At 47.6% G+C, this 12,601-nt stretch overlaps 1 protein-coding gene across 1 annotated transcript; it reads left to right on the top strand.

The window, feature by feature from the left end:
- The first annotated feature begins 788 nt into the window (after positions 1-788).
- Positions 789-11,476, top strand: ZNF648 (zinc finger protein 648). Its single transcript, XM_032319162.1, has 2 exons — positions 789-988; positions 3,864-11,476. Exon 2 carries the CDS (start codon positions 3,924-3,926, stop codon positions 5,631-5,633), a length of 1,710 nt encoding a protein of 569 aa, XP_032175053.1. The 5' UTR covers positions 789-988; positions 3,864-3,923; the 3' UTR covers positions 5,634-11,476.
- The last annotated feature ends 1,125 nt before the right edge of the window (positions 11,477-12,601 follow it).

Here is a 12,601-nt window from a genome sequence, read left to right as displayed (position 1 = left end):
ATTCTCATTTTACAGATGAGGAAGCTAAGGCACAGAGTGGTTAAGTAACTCACTCAAAGTCACACAGCCAGTGAGTGGTAAGATTCAAGGCCACTCCCAGAACCCTGCTGTCAACTAGTGTAATTTCTGGCCACCTAATGACATCACAGGTACCACACTCCCATCTCCTATTTTAATGTCCTGATCTTTCACCTTAATAAAGACACACTAGACTTGAGTGGGCAGAAGTTCCGGACACAGTGAGTCTCATATCCTGGGCCAATCTTTTTCTTCAAAATGAACCTGCTTGAGAACCAACACTGAGAGATGAAGAGAGGTCCCAGACGGGCCTAGCATCCGTATGAATAAGGAGATAAAACAATATCCGTGCATCCCACCCCCCGTGAAATTGCTATGGGCATCTCTGAGCCAATGAGTACTTCAGAAAATTATAGGAACATCGCTGTTCAAACCCCAGCGCTACAAAAGGTGGGCACCATAAAGGGGGAGGTAGTCCTGCCCGCCAGGGAGGGAAAAAGCATGCTTCCCCAGGAAGTTCACCCGGGACAGTGGCCTATGGCCATACAGGGGCAGGACTGAAGGAGGGGCTGTTCGCTCTCCTGGCAAGAAGCAATGAGAGTGAGCAGGAGGGAAGGGCCACCTGCAGGAGGACGAAGCAACCTTTCTGAGGGAGGAGGGGGCCGGAGGGAGGCTCTGGCAGGAGGGGAGGCGGGAGCAGAGGGAAGGCAGGATCGTTCAGGCAGTGAGAGAGGGCAGCCCCGCTCTATTTCCCAGGCTGCTCTCTGGGATGCAGGCAGGAAGGTCGAGTGTATTACACTGGCCCCACCTCCTCAAGCTCTCTCTGCAGCTGCTGGACTGGACACAAAAGCGTGAGGGACAGAGACACCATCTCTGCTGATTTGTACCAAACTCAGTTTCCAAGGGACCGAGAGGCCACATGTGACAGAAGCCAGGGTGGGGGGCGCACGCCGCGGTCTGCATTTCCCAGGTAAGCAACTATCTGTGTCAGAGCCAAAGGTGGAGAGGGAGGCCTAAAGGCAGAGGAGAAGGCGGGAGGTGCCTGCCCAGGGATGGACCTAGAACAGTCTATGGAAGGGAGGCAGGGAGGGGGCAGGGGCTGAGCTGGAACAAGCCCTCAGGCCAGGCTTCTGCAAGGTGTCCCCGCATGAGGTGGGTAAGCTGGAGGCTGCGTTTGGGCCACTCCTGGCTGGCAAGGGTCGTGGAAGTTCCAGGAAAGGGCTGTGCTCTGAGAGCCACTGGGGGTCAGCGTGTCTGGAGAGCAGCCGCTCCAGCCACAGTGTGGCACCCGTGCTCTTCCGGACCAGGAATAATTGTGTAGCCTCGGCCAGAAAATCCCACCCTGAGCCCCTGCCTTCCTCTTGGTCTTGTCGGTGGTCCAGAGAGAACCTCTCGCAGGTCCCAGAGAAAGAAAGCAGAATGCATTCCCCAGGGCTTGGCTTCAGACCGGGGAGGGATTTCCCATCTGAAAAGACAACCTTCTGTCAGGCTTCTGAGAAGCTGTGAGCTGGCAGAGCGCTGCGCGCTGCCCGGAGGAGGCTCACCTGTGGCTCAGAGGAAGGGGAATGAGACACGGGTATAAAGTTGGGTCCGAGTGCGGGAGGGGGCGTGGGGGGAGGGGGAAGTGAGTGGTCTGCACGCAGTTCCATCTGAACATGTGCAGCGTGTCGTCCCAGAGAAAGAAAGAAGCCCAAAGAGTCAGTTTCAGTCAAGTCCAGCATCCCTTTGCCGTTCGTGCTCGCAGACCACAGTCCCCGATCAGGCATGCTGGCCTGAGGACACCATGCCTAGCTGGCTAGCGCTGTGTCCTTTCTGTTAATCAGACAGACACGCACGCACGCATGCACGCAGCCACTCTTCTAAGAACCAGTGTGCCCAAAGTACATCGAGCCCGGTTTCCTGCCCAGGGCTATGCCAGCCACACTCGGACCTGTAATGGGGATGGAGAGGGATGTCAGGGGGAGGGAGTGGTCCCTGGGCTTCAGGCCACAAAGGGACATAAGATGCTGGACCCCAGCCACCATGGCATTATGCCCTCCTTCCAACTTTGGCTTCTGTTCCCAAGTACAAAGTGAAGATTCCTCCGCATTGCTCCCCTCCTATACACACACACACACACACACACACACACACACACACACTCACACACACACACACACACACACACAAGCTCACAATAACTGGGTTTATGATCGGGCGAGGCAGTTTGATGAGGTGGGGCTAGGATATGGCCTTATTATGTGCCCCTTGACCATGAAACTGTCTGGACACCTCCCAGAAGTCCTGCTTGTGGCGGGGGGTGGGGGGTGGGGAATTGACAGTATATGGGACAACGCACTAGTCCTTGGAAGTCAGCCATGTACAAGAGCTTCACACAGACCATACAGTACTACCTTCCACCTTTCCGGTGAAAAAACAAGACTGAGACACTTGCTGAGACACAGGCTTATGATTTTGAGGGTTTGGCACACATCTGTTGAGTGAATGACTACCTCTTGCTGGCAGGTGATACAACGTGTCCTGCCCGAGCGCATCGGGGCCACCAAGGGCAGCGATGGCTCCTCTTATCCCGCCAGAGGCAGTGGAAGGTGGGCGGAGGAGGAAAGAAGGAGCTCTTCCTTTTCTGAAAGTAAATGCTCAGTGACTAACACTCCTGACCACCCCAGGCAACAGTCTCCACAGCATGTCTCCTGGCCTCTTTCTCTGCAGAGGGCAGTTTGGGTCAACACGAGCAGGGAGGAGCCCAGTGGTGAGGCCCTACAGCCAAGCCTCCTTGGCCCAGAAAACACAAGGGGCTTTGATGCCTGCAGCAAGCAAGGGCTCTCCCCCCAGGATGCTGTGGCTGCTCTTGGGCATGGCCCAGCCCCAGGGCTGGCCTTAGTCTGGAGGCCACATCTGGGAGGTAGTACCTCCAGCTCTGGGTTTAACATAACGGCCTCAAGCGAAAGAGAAGCCTCAGGGCTGCTGTCCCTGAGCCGTGTGGCCTTGGGCAGATAGGAAACCTCATTAGACCTCCCTATCCTGGTCTGTAAAATGGAAAGAATATGAAAACAGTAACAGCATCTCTCTTAATGGTTGCTGGGAAGAAGAAATGAAATCCTGGTTGTGCGTGCTCAGCATTTTACCTGGTTCCTAATGTCTGCCCAGAAAGTGAAACTGCTAGCATTACCCGCTCTGAGTTTCCCAGAAGGTTCTCTCCAGACAAAAGCAAACTCAGCCCCCTGGTCTGAAATTGCCCCTCACCCCCAGACCTGTAGGAGCCTGCCTCTCGCTCCGGCGACTCCTGTAAAACAAACGGCTCACACAAACAATCCTTATTCACCAACCTTAGCAGGCTTTCTCCCTGTCTTCAAGCTAAAATAAAACCACTTAGAAAATAAAACTCAATGGCTTCCTTGTCTCATGCCTTGCTGTCAAACGCTAAGTCAATGCTTCTCGAATCAGGGTACGCACACAGCCGGGGGGCCTGTGGCGTTTGCCAGAAATGCCTTGGGATAAATACGGCACACTTGGGGAAAAGTGAAACATTTACACTGAAGGTAACTGAAAACACTGTCTTTGTTAAAAAAAAAAAAACAGAGAGAGAGAGAAAGAAAGATAGAAAGAAAGAAAGAAAGAAAGAAAAAGTCAGTACTTAGTGGAAAAGAAAAAGAAACACACAATGAATGTGTGTATACGTATATACATACATGTGTGTATGATATACCTAAATTAAAAATACATACATATAACATTGTATGCCAACTATAATTCAATAATAAAAATGTTTCTCTAAGAATATATAAAAATAAAAGACATATATTAGGCAAACAAAAAAAATAAATAAATAAACTTCCTTTGTGCAGGTATCCTGAGCCAAGCAAAGATTCCGTCTAGGAGGAGCAGGACCAGACGTGCCTGACGTCATGACACAGGTGGACCCCCAGGAAAGGCGCGGCAAGGTGTCTCCTCTCTGCAGCTTGAGTGAGGAAGCTCATGACCCCCGGATCCTGAGCGTGAGCTTAGACAGAGAAGATGAGGATGGCGGGGAGGCAGGAGACAAAGGGAGCCCTGGGGACCCTGATCACCAGGTCTATCCAAGAAACAGCTCGCAAGAGACTCAAGACAGTCCTGACTTGCCCTGGCATCATCCACCCAGTGAAGGAGAGAAATTCTCCAGCCCCGTTAGTGCCGGGGGCGTCGGGAAGGAACCGACAGTGACGCCTGGAAAGAAGGCCGGCTGGGGAAGCGGTGAGTCCAAGATCACCCGGAACCAGGACTCCCCTGGACCAGGCACGCCTCCGGGGACCCTCCCTAGCGACCTGTCGCACAAGTTGTTAGGTCGGACGCAACCGCTTAGGGACTCACTACTTGCCGGAGATGATGGAGACTCCAGGGCAAACCTGGACGCTGCCTTGGGCGTCCCATCCAGCTTCCCTGAGACGGGAAGAGATTTCTGTGCACAGAGAGGCGTAGACACATCCCCAGACAGCTCCTCTCCGATGTGTTTCCCCAAGCCGGGGGGCAACTGGGACCTCCCCACGCAGGAGACGCGCACCCCGGCCCGGGGTTCTGTCCCCCCAGCCAGTCTGGCAGCAGCGATGCTGGCCAAAGCGCGGACCGGCAGGAAGGGCCAGAAGCTGGAGGGTGCGCATGAGGCGGGGCAAGGAGAGGCACATCCGTATAAGTGCTTGCGGGGAGGAAGGGCCTTCCAGAAGCCCAGCAATCCCCTGGGTCCCTCGCAGCCGCGGGGCACCAAGCCTTATGCCTGTGAGCTGTGCGGGAAGACCTACTCTCACCGGGGCACGCTCCAGCAGCACCGCCGCCTGCACACGGGCGAGCGGCCCTACCAGTGCCCCTTCTGCGACAAGGCCTACACTTGGTCCTCCGACCACCGCAAGCACATCCGCACCCACACGGGGGAGAAACCCTACCCATGCCCGGACTGCGGGAAGGCCTTCGTGCGTTCCTCCGACCTGCGCAAACACCAGCGCAACATGCACAGCAACAACAAGCCCTTCCCGTGCGCCGAGTGCGGTCTGACTTTCAACAAGCCACTGTCGCTGCTGCGCCACCAGCGCACGCACCTGGGCGAGAAGCCCTTCCGCTGCCCCGCTTGCGACAGGGAGTTCGCCGTGGCCAGTCGAATGATGGAGCACCAGCGTGTGCATTCAGGCGAGCGGCCCTTCCCCTGCCCCACCTGCGGCAAGTGCTTCACCAAATCCTCCAACCTGATCGAGCACCAGACGCTGCACACTGGCCAGAGGCCCTTCAAGTGCGCCGACTGCGGCGTGGCCTTCGCGCAGCCCTCGCGCCTTGTGCGCCACCAGCGCATCCACACGGGGGAGAGGCCCTTTCCTTGCACCCAGTGTGGCCAGGCCTTTGCCCGCTCCTCAACCCTGAAGCGGCACCAGCAGATCCACTCCGGGGAGAAGGGCTTTCTCTGCGCCGAGTGCGGCAGGGCCTTCCGAATCGCCTCGGAGCTTGCCCAGCATATTCGGGTGCACAACGGGGAGAGGCCTTACCAGTGTGAGGATTGCGGCCAGGCCTTCACCAGGTCCAATCACCTCCAGCGGCACCGAGCCAAGCACAGCACCTGCAAAAAGGAGACCATCCCCTCCTCCTCTGATGAGTGAGGGCTCGAGCCGCTAAGTCTCAGGGAAGGTGAAGACGCTGTCGTACCTCACTGCCTGGAACCCTCCTTCATGGACAAGCCCATTCACATGGTAATGTCGCCTAGCCCCACTGGCCAGCCTTTCCTCCCAGTGAGTCCTGGCCATGGGTGGTCCATTTGATAAAAGTGTTTGATCTCTTGTGTAAAAAGTAACAGGAGGGCTGGCACCTATGTGGGGTTTCCTATCTGTCTTTCTTCCAAATCTCAGAGGCCGTACTCCATTGGAAAAAGATAAGAAACTGTAGTGAGAACTGATCAAGAGTTGAGTTCCATGGTGGGGGAATCTCAGTGGGTTGGGAATGATATCCTGGGCACTGTGCAAGCCTCGAGGGATACAGTGAAAAAAAAGGTTGTCCTGTCCTGCCCTCAAGGCCATGTGCAAATACTAAGAAGACCTCAGGGGCTGGTCCTCTTGGGGAGAAAGGTACTTTTCAGTTTTTACATGAATAAGGGAATCTAGAAGTGGTATCTGTGAGCACCTCTTTCAAAGCAGCAAAACCTCTCTGAGGTTAGCTCAGACCCAGCCAGACAGCCCATTATTTCACTTTCCTGCCAAAATTACTTTCCCCTTGGGAAATGGGTCTCAGCTTTGAGGTGGAGAAGGCCTTTGTCTTAAAGAGAGGGAAGTTTATGTCCTATGTTTTGGAATCAAAAACACAAGTTTTTTTGTTGTTGTTGTTGTTTTTGTTTTTTTTCTGTAAGTCCAGAAAAACCTTAATATCTGAAAAAGAAGTCCCTTCCTCTTTACAGTCAAATACAGTAAGTTGGATCGAACCTAAGTCTCTCCCACAATATTTACATCAGCTTCCTGTCTGGCCACCTTTTCCCTTGTTCCCAACTTGGGAACTTCAACCATATGTAATTTACAGAGAGTAATATGCCCACTTAGAGAGAGATATGTAGCATTTCTCCAAATGGGCGTGATCGTAATTCAAGAAACCTCTTAGATTCATTTAAGTTTTCTAGGTCATTAGCTCCGATTTGAAGTTAATAAAATAGAATAGCCCTTGCCCAAGTGCCAATTGGTTTGTCTTTGTTTCAAAGTCTTAAAACCAAGTTTGGAAACCCTCATGATTCACAATTACTCTCCAATGAGGTTATTTGAAATCTGTGTATTACCAACAGTCATTCTTCAAAATGTATTGACTTTCTATCATTTGAAATCAGTAGTTCTTAGCTCTGGACCCAACTGCAAAGAATTCATGACTTCACAGATTTCCTTTGATGCACAGGGGCAAACATGGAATAAGATGTCCCAAAAGAACATATAGCACTCTCCTTTGGTGGATATCTTTATCATATTCCTAAAATTGCCACCAAAGGGTGCCAAATCTGAATTTCTTTTGAATTCTCCCTCGACACATGGGAGACAAAGAGAAGTGATACATGTTGTCATACTTTGTTTGATAAAGGCAAACTTAGTAAAAGTGTTTGACTGCAGGCCTGGAGGTTTTGTGTCTTAACTCCCTTGGACACATCTACATGTCCAACCAACAGAATTAGGTGGTTCAGGGTCTGGCATGAGGGGCAATGCTTGAGGTATTAGTCCATCCCCATCCTTTACCAGTGATATGACCTTGGCTTCAGCTTCTGTATCTGCATTGGCTAATCAGGAGTGATAATAAGGCAGCAATAAAAGTTGGAGTTATCCCACCAGGAAAGGAAAGTTGGCTAAAGGCATGGGTATTAAATTGGTAAAGGTTGTAAAAAATCAACCATAGCATTGTGATTATCAACAGCATAAAGTCTTGTATATTTTTCCTGGTTAACCAATGAAATCTTTGAAGACTGAAGTCATTGTTTCTTTTCTTTGTATTATTTTTTTTTAAGATGGTTGTTAGTACAATTTTGATAATTAAAATATTTAATTTGTTTCCATAAATTTTTAAGGCTATTGTTCCCCAAACCAGTTCATAGAATGGCTATAGAGAAGGTACCTGAGCTGTTTCTTGACCATACAACCTGCTGAATCCTAGCTTCGGACATTGAAACAAGTCTGCAGGTCATTTTGGATTCTAATCTTTTAAGCTTCCCCTATTTTCTGACGCACAGCCAAGTTGGGACCACTGGTCTACTTAATCATTGGTGATAATTTCCTTTTATCATCTAGCCAGCAGATAGCATGAAAATGAGCAGGCAATCAGGATGAGATCACAACAGAATGAGACTAAAAATAGGTTCAAGCTTCTGGAAGACCTCCTGACAAGGATACGATGGACTCAAGCTATCAAGAAGGTTGTGAAGTGGTTGCATAATCTCATTTCTGCAGATGATGTGCGGTATCTCTGTGTAGCTTCCAGATGGGCACACCTATGGGGAAAAAGTGTGTCCTTTTTGTTACTAGGCAGAAAAAACCAGGTTAGCTTGTGCTGGGTATCTTTGGAGCTACATACTGTGTTTCTGGAATATAAAGGATTGTAATATACTGAACAGGTGAAGAGAAGTTCAATAATCCTTCAGTAGTGTCACTTAGTCAAGTCACATTTTAAGGAAAATTCTCCCAACCAGTATTTTCTCATACCAGCTGCAAGGGTCATGTTGAATATGTATTGCAGGGGGATGCAGTCCCCTTACTGTAGCCACAGGTCATTGGGCTGGACAGTGAAAGGTCACAATTCATGGAGTGGAGAAGCAGATACAAAGGAGAAGACAACCATCTACTAACTGGTGTGGCATAAATTCTGCCCAGTGAAGTCTGCGGTCCAAAGCAGGGTCATTTGAATCCTCTGTTTATAGAAGAATCAGTATTTGAATAAGGTTATTCTGTCTCAGATTGTTATCCCAAATAATAGTGAACTGCTTTTCTAGTTCCCTATAAACCTTCACATCATAGCAGACGATCTTGTTTCCCCATTCTGTAATTAAAAATCAGAACAGGGCCTTCTTTGCAATAGAATTTAGAGCTTCTCTCTAGACTAGTGCCATTTCTGCAGGTTAGTTTGCCAAAATTAATTTGGATATACCAAATAAAAATGATCATTTATAAGACTCAACTAAATAAACATTCCCTTGATAGTGTCACCAGAGTTCCCAGTTATCACGATCCATATCCTTTAGATAATAGTGATAATAATTATCACCTTACGTAGTATTCAGTGTGCTTGGGTTTTAAGTGTTTCATCCATATATTAACTATTGAAATGTTAAAGTAAACCTATGATGATAATTATCCTTAATTTTAAGAAGAGGAGATCAAGAGACAAAGAAGTTATATTGCCCAAGACATTAGGGCTAAGGGGTAGCATAATGATGTTTCAACATTTAGGCATTCAGTGGAGGCAATTAATGGCTCCAGAGACTGCTGTTAACCACAGGGCCAACTGCCTCTCTTTGGCATGGAAGAAGACTCTGCAATTATTGGTGACATGCATTTTCAAAAGTAGGTGACCATAAATTCAAGAGATGATAAAGGTTGAAACACAGCACAGCAGAAATTTGGCTTGACCCAGGAAGAAAGACCTTGTGGATTTGGGATTGGCAGCTGTTAATCATTAACCCCTTAGAGAAGCTGTCGAGAAGCCAGCCAGGAAAAAGGGGTTGGAGGCCATAGTTCCTTGAAGGCCCACCAAGGGTTCATTTCCCTAATGAAACATTCTGTGTCTACGCCATACACAGAAAATTACACCAGCAAAGAATCTTGACACTCAACACTTACACAAAATTTTATCATCCAAATGCATGCACATTAAACAGCTATATTACCTCTGATAGAAACCCAACAGATCACCCAGGAGTTCCAACTAAGCCTTCAAAATTATTGCAGGGAAGGAAATGATCAATTTAATACTCATATTAGAATACTCAAACAGATGTCTTTGCTAGACTCAGAACTAGACTGCAGACTACAAACTCAATGACCCATGAAAATATCGCCAAAGACGGAATGACAATGTTTCATTGAGCCAGAAAATGGTGTCTTTTTAAAGTTGAGAGCGAAGCTCATTTTTAACATCAGTTGCCTTCTCTCTATTCTGCATAAATCCATGCCAGAACAATTAAAAATTTTCCACAATGGCTAGATAATATTTTTCCATGTTTTCTCCTTAATGACTTCCCACAAACTCAGTCAAATTGGCTGAGTCTCACTGTCTCAGGAGTGTCAGGCACTCAGTAGACCGGAACCGTGAACAGTGAACCTGAACCTGAACAGTGGATAAATGGGGCTTCTATAAAGCCTAAGCTAATAATTAGGATTTAAAGTAAAGTTGACCCCTTCTGTAAAGCAAAGAGAATATAGAGGAGGTCCAGGACAAGAAGGGAAGCAAGGATCTTCTGTGGTCGTTCAATGAGGTCAAGGACAAGTGGGATTAGTAAGTAAGATGAAGAGATGTCCAAGACTTCAGAGGTGGAGTCAATAAGGTTTGGTTACAAGGTAATAACAACTACCAAACAGTGAACACTTTTAGGGTTCTGGCACAACCTCTAGCATCCCAACTAATCCCTACCACAGTCGGTTAAGGGAGACTCTTAAAAAATATTTCCACGTGGGATATGTAACTCTTTTCTTGGAAAGCAAATAAGATTAATAGTTCTTGGCTATTGTCTATCAGTATTGTTAAGCAAAGATCACTAAGGCCTTTGTCCTCCTTCTAAGAAAAAGGTTGCATATCTGTCACACCGAGAACATGCAGCAAATCCCCCACCTTTCAGTTTAGAAATTATGCTTGCTTACATTTTTACTTTCTGCAGTTATGGTGGTGTAAAAAATATGCCCACATAAGTGTCCATCAAGGGATGAATGGGCAAAGAAGTTCCGGTGTACACATAAACACACACAATGGAATATAAGTTAGCCGTGAGAAGAAGGACATCTCCCCACGCACAAAGACATGTTGGGGACATAAAGTATGTTAAATGAGTTAAGTCAGACTGAGAAAAACAAATGCTGTGTGATGTCACTTATATGTGGAGCATAAAAAAAAATCAAACTTATAGAACCAGATGCAAGGGTGGTTGCCAGAGGCTGGGAGTGGGAGAACTGTGGAGATACTGGTCAAGGGGTGTGACTTTCAGCCATAAGCTGAATGAGGCCTGAAGATCTGATGTAAAACACAGTGACTGCAGTTGGTAACATTGTATTGTGTAACTGAAATATGTGAAGAGAGTAGAACTTCAGTGTTTTCACCCCCACCCCAAAAAACATAAATATGTGAGGTGACAGATGTGTTAACTAGATGGGGAGAGACCCCTCACAATGTACATGTGTATCAAATCACCACAATGTGTACTTTAAATATCTTACATTTTTTTTGTGTCAGTCATACCTCAATAAAGCTAAACTTAAAAAAAAAAGAATTTAAAAATTAAATAAAAATTTTAAAATACGTCTACAAATTCTGTGATACGCCTCCCTTTAAGAAGTCAGCCTAATCTCTTTCCTTTTTTGTGTAGGCTACACTCAATGACTTGGTTCTAATAAATACAATAAAGTAGAATTGTCAGTGCACAGCTTCTGAAGCTAGATCACAACCAGCATTGTGGCTTCCACTGTTTGCTTGATATCTCTCTCTCCTTCTCTCTCTCTCACCCCCTTGCCCCTCATTACTTGCTCTGAGGGAAGCCAGCCACCGTGTCGTGAGCAGCCTTATGAAGAGGGCCTTGTGGTGAGGAGATGGTTAACAGCCACATCGGTGAACTTGTAGGGGACCCGTTAACCCCAGCCGAGAGTTCAGAATGACTGCACATCTGGCTGACGACTGGATTGAAACCTCACAAGACACCCAAAGCCAGAACTATTTATCTAAGTGGCTCTCAAATCCCTGATCCTTGGAAACTGTGTGAAGTAATAAATGCTTATTATTTTAAACTGGGAAGCTTTGCTTGGTAATTTGTTAATGCAGCAATAGCTAACAAGATGTAATGTGGAGAATATGAGTGAGAATGTAGCCATTAGATGTCATCATGAGCTCTGATTTCTGCCCTAAGAAAATTGACAGAGGGTTGGAACACATCTCCACTTCCTGTCACCACATTCCCCTCTACCCCTAACCAATAGTTACTGTGAAGGCTGGCAGAGGTTCAGCTGGTATTCAGGAAGTCCTTGCCAAGTGGAGGTCCTAAATGTAGGACCCAGCAAAAGGGAGGAGTCAGATCCACTGTGGGTAATATTTAGATACCAGGACCACATTTGATAAGGAATAATAACAACGAAACCCTTTAACCCTTTTGATTATCTTTTTTTTTTTTTTTTTTGGCAGGGCTGAGTACTGCAGTTCCTAACTCATGGAGATAAGTGAGCTAATGCATGGTCTTCCCTAGAAAGTGGAGAAATCCCTAATTCTTTAGAATCCAGAACACAGCCCCATGAAAGTAGTGTTATCCCCACTTTTCAGATAAGAAAACAAAGCTGTGGAAAGCATTAGCAACATATACAAACAAGATCACATAGCTAGGATGCATGGAACCAGAGCCCCAGCTCAGATCTGCACAACTGAACTGCATCCACCTTGCAGTGGGGTCGGGAGTGTGGACCTAAGACCCAGCCCCAGGCTCCTCCCTTGGCTCACTGGGCAGTCCGTGTTCCTTCTGCTATGAACACTGTCTCCCTTCCTAAACCCACTACCCTGCCCTCAGCCTCCTGTGAGTACCACAGCCTCCTTTTCCATTTCTCCTTCTCCCCCTCACCTTGGAATTCCTATCTTCAAGGACCAACGGGTTTAATGAGGGAGAGCAGTTGAGTAAGAGGGTAACGTAGACACAAGGGTGAGGAAACTGAGGCCCCTGTTTGGTACTTCTTAATTCATGTTCTTGAAAGGGAAGTGGGGAAACAAATACATAGACACCTAGTTTTTCCATTTTGAGACTGTAAAATGTGTGTGTACAAAAAGAGGGATTTGGGGCATCAGTGTAGGGAACTATCTGGGGAAGGCACCTTCCTGGTTCTTTTGAAGTCACAGGACCCACATCTGGAAACATATATTTAGTAATTCT

This window comes from Mustela erminea, chromosome 17 (assembly GCF_009829155.1).
Source record: "Mustela erminea isolate mMusErm1 chromosome 17, mMusErm1.Pri, whole genome shotgun sequence".
Taxonomy (NCBI): Eukaryota; Metazoa; Chordata; class Mammalia; order Carnivora; family Mustelidae; genus Mustela; species Mustela erminea.
This window is presented reverse-complemented; position numbering and strand designations above follow the sequence as displayed.